The sequence below is a fragment of the Diprion similis genome, chromosome 2 (assembly GCF_021155765.1).
Source record: "Diprion similis isolate iyDipSimi1 chromosome 2, iyDipSimi1.1, whole genome shotgun sequence".
In the NCBI taxonomy this organism is placed as follows: domain Eukaryota; kingdom Metazoa; phylum Arthropoda; class Insecta; order Hymenoptera; family Diprionidae; genus Diprion; species Diprion similis.
This window is the reverse complement of record NC_060106.1, coordinates 16,752,609-16,765,303: the sequence shown is the minus strand read 5'-3', so window position 1 is coordinate 16,765,303 and position 12,695 is coordinate 16,752,609. Positions and strand designations below refer to the sequence as shown.

Here is a 12,695-nt window from a genome sequence, read left to right as displayed (position 1 = left end):
AAAGCAAGGCTGCCAATATCGCAGACAGACAATGATTCCCGCGAAATAACCAGAAATTAAATGGTTCAGTCATGGTTACTTTGCTAGCTGATGAGTTGGCAGCTGCGTTGCTGGCCTGCCGCACACCCATGAATGACTGTGAATGACGACGTCGAGTCGTGAAGATATCAAGATAGCGAAGAGTTTGTACGCGGCTGTTCGCGAGCGTACATAACCTCGGTCCTTATGGCATCGCGAACATAGAATATAGAATATTTATTCAAGTGAAGGAGGAGTTAGGTGTTATTCCGATTACAGAAATTACAATAAACAAGTAAAAATAATTAAATAGGTTTAAAATGAGTGGACAGAAATTTCAATACGACGAAAGCGGTGGAACGTTTTTTTACTTTCTTCTATCATTCTTGGCTCTGCTACTGATACCTGGGACATACTATTTGTGGCCACGTCGGCCGAAACAAGGTTAGAATATCAATCAACCTTTTATCCGGTTATTGTTTTCTCTTCGATTATTCTCATCATTGTCTGTTTAACCGTTTCGCACGATTTTCATCGCACCGATCCGTTATAACGAACGGTGTTTTCCTCAAAGATCACCCGATACCGTCGTGCGCGTGATTACTAGCATCGGCAATAACTGTGTCATTATGATCCCACCACCTGTATTCGTCATTCAGATTTTGTAAACAGGCTTCAATTGGTTATTAACGAAAGGGCAATGACCCGCCCTTGAAATGGACTCAAGATTAACCGATTTTATGCACGAATAAGTTCGCTGTTTATGCTTCTTTAATAGCAGCTGCTTAACCTGCGTTCCCATTTTCTTTTATCTTGTGTTCTGTTTTTTCTTGATTTTTCATACTTGAAAAAGTGTCACAGAATATATCGGTAGAGATTCTAGCGCCTCAAGTTAGCGAGCAAGTTTCATCCATGGTAGTTTGCTAGAAATTGTCAAAATTTTAATAACAACATTTCAATTTTGTTGAGAAAAAATTCCACAAGCAGAATTATTCTAATTTTACTACTTTTGTTTTTCGAACAGATCCTGAACTACTCTCGAGAGAATGCCAATGCGATGGATGTAAAAAGAAAAAGATCATTTTGCAATCAAGCGAGCCTTGGAAAGAAACCAAAGCATTACTCACGTAAGACATCTTTCGAAATGTTAGAAAAAAAAATATGTGCCATATTAATTATGTTAAAGAAGCAATAACATAGTGAAATACTTTTCCATATCGTAGGAAATCCCTCATCATCCTTGGCTGGGTCATACTGTTATTGTTGGCGTATAAAGTTTCCCAGTTTGACTATGAAATGGCAAACTTTGATCCATTTGAAATATTGGGAGTTCCATCGGTGAATAATATTAGCTTTTCTTTTTTCCATTAAACCTTAATCTATGCTTTAGAGTAATTAAAGTCCACTGCTGATATGTCTTAATTTTAGGGATCGTCACAAAGTGAAATCAAAAAAGCATACAGGAAATTATCACTGATCCTCCATCCAGACAAGGAAACTGGAAATGAAAAAGCATTTATGAAATTAACCAAAGGTAATTAAAATTTGGCCCAGGAAAATATTTATACATACGGTTCCAAACATGCATATTTTAAAATTTTATTTTTTACAGCCTATCAGGCCCTGACTGACGATGAAGCGAGAAAAAATTGGGAAAAATATGGAAATCCGGATGGTCCCGGGGCCATGAGTTTTGGAATAGCTCTGCCCTCGTGGATCGTAGAAAAAGAAAACTCGGTTTGGGTACTAGGGCTGTATGCTCTTGTATTTATGGTTGCATTACCAACTGTCGTTGGAATGTGGTGGTACCGAAGTATCCGATACTCTGGCGACCAGGTAAACAGGTTCTTCCCCTCACCTAATATCTGAAAAAATATTACATCCTTGAATACTATGACTGCATAACAATTGTGATACAGGTGCTGCTGGATACCACACAATTGTATTATTTCTTCTTCCACAAAACCCCTTCCATGACATTAAAACGGGTAATAATGATTCTGGCTGCATCTTATGAATTCTACAAGGGGCGTAACAACGAGATTGTAGAAAGACCAGGTGACAATGAAGAGGTTCCTGCTGTAAGTTTTTCGTCTACCACTAATTGGACAAGTTTTCACATTTTTTAAGCTATCGCCATTGTCTGACTGGTTTCGCTTTTACAGCTTATAAAGCAGATCAGTAACCTAGGAGCTAAGAACAAAGAGAGGCCCTTGTGCTACCTTTATTCACTTAAGGCAAGAGCATTACTTCATGCTCATTTATCTCGGATGCCATTAAATCCGGAAACATTAGAGAAAGACCGTCAATATATTGTTAAAAAGTGTCCTTACCTCATACAAGAAATGGTTACTTGCGTAAATCAGTTGATATTATTAGCGTATGCCAGACGTAGTAAGTATAATAGACATAATCTTATGTGTAATGGAAAGGTTTAAATTACCTTCGATTGTTAACTACGAATTTTCACTTTTCTAGTTCAACGGTTACCGAGTATTGAAACTATTGAAAACTGCATGAAGTTGTGCCCTATGATTGTACAAGGATTCTGGGAATTTAGGAATCCACTTCTTCAATTACCCCATATTACAGATGATAATCTTAAGTACTTCCTTGCCAAAAAGGTATGTAAATCGCTGTTGTATCAGAAATTACTTGAAATTATGGCATGACTTGATTACATACTGAATAACCGAATTGTTTTTTTTTCTAGCGTCAAATCAAAAGTCTGCAACAGTTCGCGCAGTTGAAGGGGGAAGAGAGGCGTCAGATTCTTAGGGCTCTAACCGATAGTCAATATGAAGATATCATGAAAGTTCTTGGCAGCATGCCGTATATTGAATTTAAAGTTCGCTCAGAAGGTTTGTACTTATGTTGACAACTTTTACTCACTATTACAAGAAATCTAAATATGACAACTACTGATGCTTTTTATTCATTTCAGTCATTGACGATGAGAACCCAACTGTATATACAGCCGGAGCAATAGTTACAGTCACCGTGTCTTTGACACGTAAAGATATGAAACATTTGTTTGGTGATAATACTGTGAAGGAACAAACAATAATCGATGATAGCAAATCTGGTGCTGCTGGAGAAGGAAATGAAGAGGCTGTGGAAGAAGAAAATCAAACTCTTAAGAAACCCGCATGGGTGAGGCAAAGAAAGGGTCCTAAAAAGTCGAACAAAAAAGGTTCAAATAAGAAAGCACCACCACAGAAGGCGGCACCAGTTCAAGCGCAAGCAACGGCAACTTCGGCTCAACAAAACAATACGCCAAATGCCAGGAGAAAGGATGAAGCTAAAGCAGAAAAAGATCCAAGCAAGGAAGGCGGTTCAGATGCTAGTGACACTGAATTGGATTCGGAAAGAAGTGACGATGAAGAAAGTTCGCATGATAAAAAGGACTCTGCGGTTGACGATGACGATACTGAATGGGAGAGGTAAAACTTTTTTTATGCGTATATGGACATTGGCTAATGGTCTCTTATTATAATATATATAATGACTTATTCAAAATTCATGTTTGTTGTACCAGATTTCAGCAAAGAATTTCAAAGCGAGAAAAGATCCTAGAGGGAAGAAGCAAGCTCTCGCACGAAGTGCATTGCCCTTTGTTCCCAGAAGCAAAGCAGGAATATTGGTGGGTTTACATTTGTGATCGCAAAAGTCATACTCTACTCACCGCACCTGTTCATGTGACATCACTGGCAACTTTTGAAGAGGTACAGCTGCGGTTTACCGCACCACGCTGGCCAGGTCTATACACCTTCACTGTATGCTTGCGTAGTGATTCCTACATTGGCTTTGATCAAGCTCAAGACATCAAAGTGAGTGAATTTTGGTTGTTTTAGTTCTCGTATTGATACCCTGAAATGGAAGAGAAGAAGTAAATAGAAAATAATAAAACTTTACACAATTATTTTCACATTCACAGCTGGACGTGAAAGAAGCGCCAGAGATACCAACAGAGCACCCACAATGGGACATATCTGACGAAGAAACAGCGGAGGATGTCGATGCTGGTGATGAACATTCCGAATTTACGACCGACGAAGACATCAGTGACAATGAATAAAGCTCATGATTTTCATTACACTAGTAAATTGAGGTGATGCATTCACATCTTTTTTTTAAATTTGAACCCTCTCATAGTCGACATTGTATCCTAATTCCTAAAACTTGCCAATATAAGCAGCGTAGTTACGACAACATGATTGACGCGTAAACAAAATATTGGTTGTACCACAGACTTCTACCTGTACTTTTCTCTTTTCAGTTGAAGTATTAATTCAAGTTGGCACCTAACTAGTTAGAAATAAAAGAAAATTTTCATTACTTGTTTGTGTTTCTACCTGTCTTGGTAACAAAATCGGTTAATGTAAATCTCATTGTACCTCCTACGAGATCAGGGAATGTCTGCAAGAAGCAAGTCAATTAACTAGGTATAGCGTAATGTTAAATACGTTCATCTTTCGATTGGTAGGCTACAAATTTCGTTGGAATCTTATCAGATTTCCCTCAAGTACTTAACGTTAAGGTAGAGTTGAAGATTTCAGATCCGTTCATGATCTTCGTGTCATTTTCGTTAATCAGTAAATAGAATATAAAAAATTAAAAAATGTGTTATGAAAATAGCCGCAAGAGAATGCATCCCCTTAAATAATGCTCCAGAAATCAACAATTCTTCACTCAAGACAAAATTACATGGGAGTTTTGTACGATGAATTAATTATGTTGGATATTACGAAGGAAACTCGTATGACAACGGAACATAAATTTTTCCATACACGGGAAAGGATTAGCGAATATTTATTTTATCATTGTTAATTGATTTAAATTTATTCTAGCAATTATGTGTGCACAACTTTGTAATAAAATGGAAATATCTGTATGTTTAGAAAAAATGAGTTTTCTTTAAATTCTCAAAAATTAATTTTTCACCCAAAAAAAGACATGCCTGGTGTTTTAAGCATTCATGATATTCCATCAGATGCGGTTTTTGTAGCCTTTTATTTTGATTGATAAAAAATTAGAAACTCTTCTGGTTACAGTTATTTGAAACTACTCCAAACAATTGGAGTGAATCAAGAGAAAGTTTAATAAAAAGATAATTGTATAGACCGTTCATTCGTGTCACTTTCTGTGAAACTGACAAGGCCTTGTGATTCTATCAGTAGGAACATAAGTACAGAACTGAATAGACTTTGATCGAAGAAAGAGACTTTAGATCGAATAGTGAAATGGATGTTTTACGTTTAGTAAGTGAAATTGGTCCGCCAATGTAGTGATAATTGCACAATTTCTCAACAAGTCTGTAAAACTTTAAATTATTCGTGCATATAAATATGATCGGATGTATTATGACAACACGATTTGATAACACTAATGTATTACTTACGTTTGATTCATGTTTACAGATTATCCTCATTTGTTCCACTGCCGTTTTATTCAGCATTGCGTGTGGTGCTAAAATTCGTAAGTACTGAAATCTGGAAACAAATCATAATTCTAGAAAAAAGTACAATACATGAGAACAAACAGACGTTATTGAATACTCACCTAGGGATTGATTTGATTTTTTAATAAGATGTAAAATTATGTTTCTTTCATAACAGCACGCACTAATATTCCAAAACGGGTACAGGATAAAGTGACCAAAATGGATGCCCCGGTTTACACATTTGTCAAGACCGACAAGAAAGCAAACATCAAGTGGGGTGTTCGGCATTATCTGCCCCGTAAAAACTAATGTTAATTATTGATTTGTTGTAAAAACTCCATAGTTGTATATGTAAGTTGTAGGTAAATATTTACAATCATAAATCACGTGCTCTGTTCGTATACAATATGTATGTATAAGAAATAGACAGGTGTTGCATAAGAAAGTATTATATTTTTCGTATCAAATATCACACTGTATAAAATCAGAATTCATAACAGACGGTTTATAATAGACCTACCATTTAGCAATTATGTATTTTATTAAAAATCGGTAATAAAATATTTGACTAACATAAAACGTAGTTTTATATATTTTAATGTAAGATTCAGAATTATTATTTCACTTTGATTTCACCTCCTTATGGATTTAGGTTCATTATTTGTTTGAACTGTTCATATGTTTCGGAAATAAAGTCATGCATCCTGTAAATAATATAATTATACCTTATTGTTGCTAAATCAACGTTTTTAATACGATAGAAAATTTCCTACAACTGATTATACATGTGTCGAGGCATCAAGTTTTGGGGAAAAAATGCCCGCGTGAAAAGTAAATCTCACCATGACTATTGAACACCGTTGCTAAAAGTAACATGATTCTACAACACAAACTCCATGCTGGTTTCACATTTTTCGCTAATCAGTAATCGAATATTATGAATTCCATTGTAATCAAGAAAATGAATACTCATTGGTAAGGAATTATCACAAGATAAGTACTCACAGGTATCGTATTACCAAGTTATCATAGATAACATGGTCGCTGGTCAAACCATCTCCTTCATTCAGACTTCGTACGGAAGATTCCAATTCACGGTTATCGTCAGCGTTACATTCTACATCCATGCTGTCTAAATTTTCGGGGAAACTAGCTACTTGCTTGTAATTTTCCCATTTCTTACGCAAATTTGAAATTTGTTCTCGGTAAACATCAATCAATGCAACAGCAGATTCAACATACTTTTCTTGCTTTGAAAAGTCTTTAGCTGCTTGAGCCGTGGACACGTGATCAATTTCACTACAAAATTGAAAAAATGAATGGAAATGGTATCAAACATTTATAGTGCATTGAATGACTGACAGTAACAGACAAAGCTGCTCTTTTCGAATTCAGTCAGAAATTCACAAGTGCAGTAATCATAATATTGAGTTATTGATAAAATATTGTATAGAATCGAGTCTCCTCCATTTGAGAGATTTTTCATACATATTTGCGTTGTGAAAATTTGGTAATGTACCTTTTCATATCGACGAGTTGTTTATTATTCATTAGATTTTTTCGACATTTGAGAAGTTCAAATATAAACTTGGCCATACGGACTGGTTGATGCTTACTCTTCTCAGAGAGCGTTTTAGAGTTTTCAACGATATCTTGTGCTTTTTCTAAGCTGAAATTTCGAATGATATTAACACGAAATATTTTTGCAACCCATCAAATTAATATTAGAAATAGTGCAGTAGTTTTCTTAACTTACAGTTCCCTGTATTCTGCTGTCCATTCAATATCTCCGAGCTTGATTAAAATATTTCGTACATGTAAAAATTTATCACATTTTGCTTTGAGAGCACGGACCCTTTCTGAGAGAAATTCCAGCTTCTGTGTTAGATTTTTGATTTCGTTCTTCAATGTGTCTAAGCCGTTAGTTACATCATTTTGTACCAATTCACACATTGAATGAAATTCTGCCTGTAGTAAGTTGAAGCCTGATGCCATCTGATCTTTCTTTGATAATATAGTATCGAATTTCGAGTTGACTAGATCGCTGCAATAATAATAGGTATATTAGTGGCACAATTCATTAATAGAGATGCTATGTCAAGGAAAAATAATTTTTTTATTAATCGCATGTACAGTTACGAACATTTTCATACACAGAGCCAATATGTAAGATCGAAACAGTTGAGCTTCTTTTTTTACAAAAAATATTGCAGCGGAGTAGCACCGCTGCAATTCATACTTGGTCATCGTCATTTTGGGCGTTTCAATGATTTTTCTAACCAAGCAAGGCACATCCGGATCAGGTATTTCAGTCAGCACACTTTCTTTTTTGGAAAGCGTTAGTAACTTACCCTAGAATAAATAAAAATTCCGAAATCAATATAATGACTGAAATAAACAGTCTGAAAATAAGATACAACTATACAAATTCTGGTTAAATTTTTCAATCGGAAAAACATTTCTATATTCATTTTTTTGAATTCATCAACATAGGATCTTACAGAAGAGATCTATTAACTAACAGTTTAATAGATTCGTTCGCGACATTATTGCGATGGTCCTTAATAGAATTCACTTAACTTTAGAGAGGATGATTATGAAAGAACCGACTCTGGCTGCGCGATTATAATCCAAGTAACTCTACGGACTCTGATGATGAAATTATTAATTCCTATGTATATGCATAGAAGATAAGTATTTCATCATCGAGGTCTGTAGAGTTACTTGGATTACAATTTTTATACCGAAGTTAGGTGTTCTATAATCAACTTATCTAAAGTTGAGTGAATTTTATTAGGGGCCATCGATTCAAGACAAAAGGCAACATTGCAAGGATTGAACAAAACGATTGTGCGAAATAGTCAGGCGACATGTGTTCAATTCTTCTCGCAACCATGAATGGAAGTGGCTTCTCCACCCTGCCCATGTGTACCTCTACTCATTTTACTGTCCTCGAAGTCTTTAGAAAGGCAACAATTTCAAACCCTGGATCATTACAGAGACAATCCTTCAGAGGTCAATGACTTTCCAATAAAAGTGCAATTATTCTGAGCATTCACATACTCACTTGTAGGGTGCTTAATTTTATAATTCCATCATCCTTGAGAAGACTACCGTCTGGGTCAAGTAATTCTTGACTAGAAATATTGATTTGAGTATCTTGCTCGATAAAACATCTCAGTTGCTTAAGAGTGGTAGCACTCGATATTTCGTAATGAAATATACGATAATGTGGTACACAGAAGACATGGATCACCTGTACATCGAACAAAAAAATCAGCACAATTGATAAGTTGCAATCAATTTTCATTGAGATTTGATTTTTCATGTTTCAGATGTACCTTCTTGGATAAAATTTGCGCAAGCATGGAAAAAACAACCATGACTTCGGTACCATTCTTCTGACATTGTCGCCCACGTTTTTTCGGATCCCATTGTAGAACAGTTCTGAACCAATCTTTCAAACCATTCCTGATGCATCTGATGCAATAGTAATATAAAAAATATCATCAGAACAATCTGAATAAAAGTATGCATATTATAATGATCTTTAAATAATTTCTTATTTTCATTAAAGATTGAATCAAATGTGCATTATCTTACGGTGATATATCAGTGGTATCTTGAATATCTTGCTTATAAACCACGTCGCCATTTTCATATTGGACACATATATCATCGTTTGATTTGCGTGAGATGTGTTTCTTCCTGGATATGGAAAGTTGATAAATCTCAAGCGAGGAACAGTTTTGAATGATTGTGGTATTTTCACTTGAAATTTTTTTACCATTCTATAGGACTCGTTTCGTTTGGCAAAAATGGTCTAGAGCCAGTTATTACTTCGTAAAACAAAATTCCTAAGCTCCAGTAATCAACAGAACAAGTATATTTCTCTGCCCATAATATTTCTGGAGCAACATAATTTAACGTTCCAACAGCAGATGCGCAGATACTATCGTGTCCCAGTTCCTTGGCGTAACCAAGATCAATTAATTTGTAGATTATCTGTAAGGTGAATAATGATTTAAAAAATATTATGAATATAAGATAACAGAATATATAAATATAAACGATAATATTACCTTATTATTCCACTCTTGCAACACTACATTTTCAGGCTTCAAATCTCTGTGTGTTATTTTCTGAAAGTGGAGGTAACTGATGGCACTTGCGACGTCGCGAAATATTTGCATGGCATCTGGTTCTGCCAAGCCCGCCCAATTCTCACTCTTGCTCAATACCTACAATCAATAATAACATGATTCAATGGAAAACGGTTATGGAAATTATTGCATACACGTTGACTCGATCAGGCATAAAATTCGAACCATTATTTTATTCACATTACTTTTATATACACAAATATTTCAACAGCAAAATTACAAATCTGAGATCTCCTTTCGAACAGTATTCCATGCAGAGTACAGGCAGTGACCCGACACCGTTTTTGAGTTCATCTGGCAAAGGCCTGGTACCGACAATATTTTGGTGTTTCAATTGATTCATTTTATCAACCTCGTCCACCCATCGTTCCCTCTGCCTCTCAGTTAATTGAGCATCGCCAGATTTACACTTCTTTATTGCTAAATGTACAATGTCATCAATACTAATTATTCTAGTTAAAACTACAATGAATAATATACCTAGTATACCTCATCGCTGCTGAAAATTAAGCGACAATGCGCAACAATCAAGTGATAAAGGAACGTTTATTGAACATCCTTTTATTTCAGGATCGGCAATACTGAGCTCACCTATTTTGTTCCCAGTATGAGTATTTCTCCAAAGCTCAACGATCCCAAAACCGCCAGAGCCAAGGACCGTCTCAAGGACCCAATCACTATCAATATCCATTGCAGTTGCCATTTGTTTATTTACTTTATAACCTATGATTTATACTCTGTTGGTTAAGTCATCAGGATCGAGATGACAGATGTAGGCTCAATAATGTTCAAAGAAATGAGAAATCATTCTCTGGGTTACCTTAATCAAGTTTATCAATTCGCAGAATCTTTGGCGAAGGATGAGTTCTTTCTTAGGTTTGCCGCTTTTTGTTTTTGTTTGATAACTCTAACCACTGACTGACGACGAGACGTCAGTAGGTTTAGGCATTTTACAGCGCTGCATACGAGCCGTGACTAATTTATTTCATAGTTGGGCTAGATTCTTAATATTAATTATTTGGTACAAGATACAAAGCGGCAAAAAGTTGCGCAGATTATATGCAACATCTTATCACTCATCACATTGCAAATGGCACTGATGGCACTTGGCACTGACTAATTGTGTGGCTACGACACAGCAGAAATAGCAGCTTGTCAGACTGGGACAGACATATTTTGCATGGTATACGAGAGTGTGCGAAGTGCCAGTCGGTAAGTTAGGAATTTCGACGAGATTCGGTCGGTAAAAGAAGACATCGTCCGAGATTTGCCCAGTCGTTGGGCTGATGCTGCAATCGGCTCACCCTCGACGTCGGGGATAAATCAGTTTTCCGTTGAATAACTAAATCAATTTTATAATCCTGTCGAAATTAGGAAATAAATGATTTTTTATACCTGGACTCTTACCGAGCAAATCTTATATTCCATACGGAAATCACCGAAAACAAATTTATATGCGTCTCGGAAAAACTGAAAAAAATTCTGTAACAGCCACGGAAAAAGCTTCTATTCCATGATTGGTAAACGTGGATTTAATTGTACATCTCTGTGGAAAATACTGAACAAATTTAATACTTGACGATCCTCGCTATGAAATTTATCAATTAATAATTATGGATTCCTTATAGACCCTTGTAGAATCAACATCCAATTATTATCATATACAAATCTAACCGTCTGATTTATCTCGCTAATTTATTGCATCAGTTCCTTCATCCAACCTGTGATAGTCAAAGTACCCACAGCTAATTTCCACCGTCCTGAAAAGCTAGGACTATACTGCTCTCCGTATTTGTATTTACGCTTCGTTCTTCAATCATCATTACAGTACACAATTGGTTCTCGATATTTACATATTAAACTATAAGTGCACAATGGTCGCGGTGGAGTGTCGTTATGTCTGTTGATTCAAGTTAGCAAAGTTTGAGTTTTCGGTTGCAAGTAATATTTTCAGTATTGGTGCACTGTACATAAGGCATTATTTTCAATATACACGTATGCAACCAATTTACAGGACCTGCAATAAACAAATTCTAATTGCTAAAAATTCAAATTACGTAATCAGGAACGCAAAGAAAATACCCGAAGTAGGGAAGAAAACAATTGTAGAGTAAAAGAAATTGATGCTTCAGTAGGCTCGATTGAACTCTTGTAACTTGATTGCGAAACGAAGAAGATTTATATATTTAGTAAAAATATAACTGTACGAATAAGTGAGTCAAATCATAAAGACATTTTCAGTATACCATTTTTTCTGGATCAAGAAACAGCAATTTTTTAATTCCACGCGTAGGTTTGTCTGAACTATTTAATCAAATGGCCTCAATTGCACTTTTGTTAGGGCCACGTTGCGTATTTTTCAAATTCTAAAACATGATACGTGTACAAACGTGATTCGGCGCGAATCGATGACAGTTGTGGAAAAAAATGACAAAACATGCCGAAATTTATTCGAAAAACAACATTTTCTGAAAGAGTCTAACGATCCAAACTTGCAGTATTTGGATTCGAATGCCATAATTCTTTAATGAATTATTCATCAAACGATAATCACGCTGGAAATACCCATTTTCTAATAAGTAATTCTTCGCCAGCCATATTTTCAAAGTTATGGACTATGAAAAATTAGAAGTAGATACTACGCAAAATATTCTGCCACTCGAAATGTGATTTGCAGCATTACGTGCTTTGTGGGATGATACTTTACGGAAAAATCGCTATCTTATTCCGCCTAAAAATAAATCCTTTAATAATAACGTATATGTCATCTGTGCAAACAATCAAAAGTTGGTTGAAAAATAACATTTTGACGTATGAATGTATAATAATGTATAATAATGATTCGATAGCGACCAATCTTGGTACCATCTGTTCAAGTAATATTTCATACAAATTACGTCAAGATATTTATTTTACCAATTTCTAAACATTGATGGACTGTACATATACCCTAAGTTTGCAAAAATATCACGAAGTCGACACGTACGCGAAACATTCGTCAGGATTCATTCGACTCTACGAAATTATTTTCAATCCTATTATTTATCTTATTTCTCTCGCTATGACAGATG

At 35.5% G+C, this 12,695-nt stretch overlaps 2 protein-coding genes across 4 annotated transcripts; one reads left to right on the top strand and one right to left on the bottom strand.

Annotated features, from left to right (window-relative positions):
- Nucleotides 1–132: 132 nt before the first annotated feature.
- LOC124411179 (translocation protein SEC63 homolog) lies at nt 133–5,651 on the top strand. Of its 3 annotated transcripts, XR_006929655.1 has the most exons (14): nt 133–462; nt 1,043–1,145; nt 1,242–1,356; nt 1,447–1,552; nt 1,631–1,854; nt 1,938–2,099; nt 2,184–2,412; nt 2,497–2,642; nt 2,732–2,879; nt 2,963–3,461; nt 3,557–3,848; nt 3,956–4,129; nt 5,439–5,496; nt 5,637–5,651. XR_006929655.1 is itself a non-coding variant. In XM_046890145.1 (13 exons), exons 1-12 carry the CDS (start codon nt 339–341, stop codon nt 4,094–4,096), a joined length of 2,289 nt encoding a protein of 762 aa, XP_046746101.1. In that variant the 5' UTR covers nt 133–338; the 3' UTR covers nt 4,097–4,129; nt 5,439–5,551. The 3 variants fall into 3 exon arrangements, 2 of the variants coding, with proteins under 2 accessions (XP_046746101.1, XP_046746092.1); XM_046890145.1 differs by lacking the exon at nt 5,637–5,651 and having other exon boundaries at nt 5,439–5,551; XM_046890136.1 differs by lacking the exons at nt 5,439–5,496; nt 5,637–5,651 and having other exon boundaries at nt 3,956–4,918.
- A 243-nt stretch (nt 5,652–5,894) lies between these two features.
- LOC124411189 (inhibitor of nuclear factor kappa-B kinase subunit beta) lies at nt 5,895–10,743 on the bottom strand. Its single transcript, XM_046890163.1, has 13 exons — nt 10,445–10,743; nt 10,216–10,347; nt 9,845–10,044; nt 9,544–9,702; nt 9,249–9,466; nt 9,065–9,169; nt 8,803–8,941; nt 8,529–8,717; nt 7,605–7,813; nt 7,218–7,505; nt 6,981–7,130; nt 6,467–6,760; nt 5,895–6,165 (listed from the first exon to the last, which is right to left on the bottom strand). The coding sequence occupies exons 2-13, from the start codon at nt 10,325–10,327 to the stop codon at nt 6,102–6,104; spliced, it is 2,127 nt and encodes a 708-aa protein (XP_046746119.1). The 5' UTR covers nt 10,328–10,347; nt 10,445–10,743; the 3' UTR covers nt 5,895–6,101.
- Nucleotides 10,744–12,695: the final 1,952 nt, after the last annotated feature.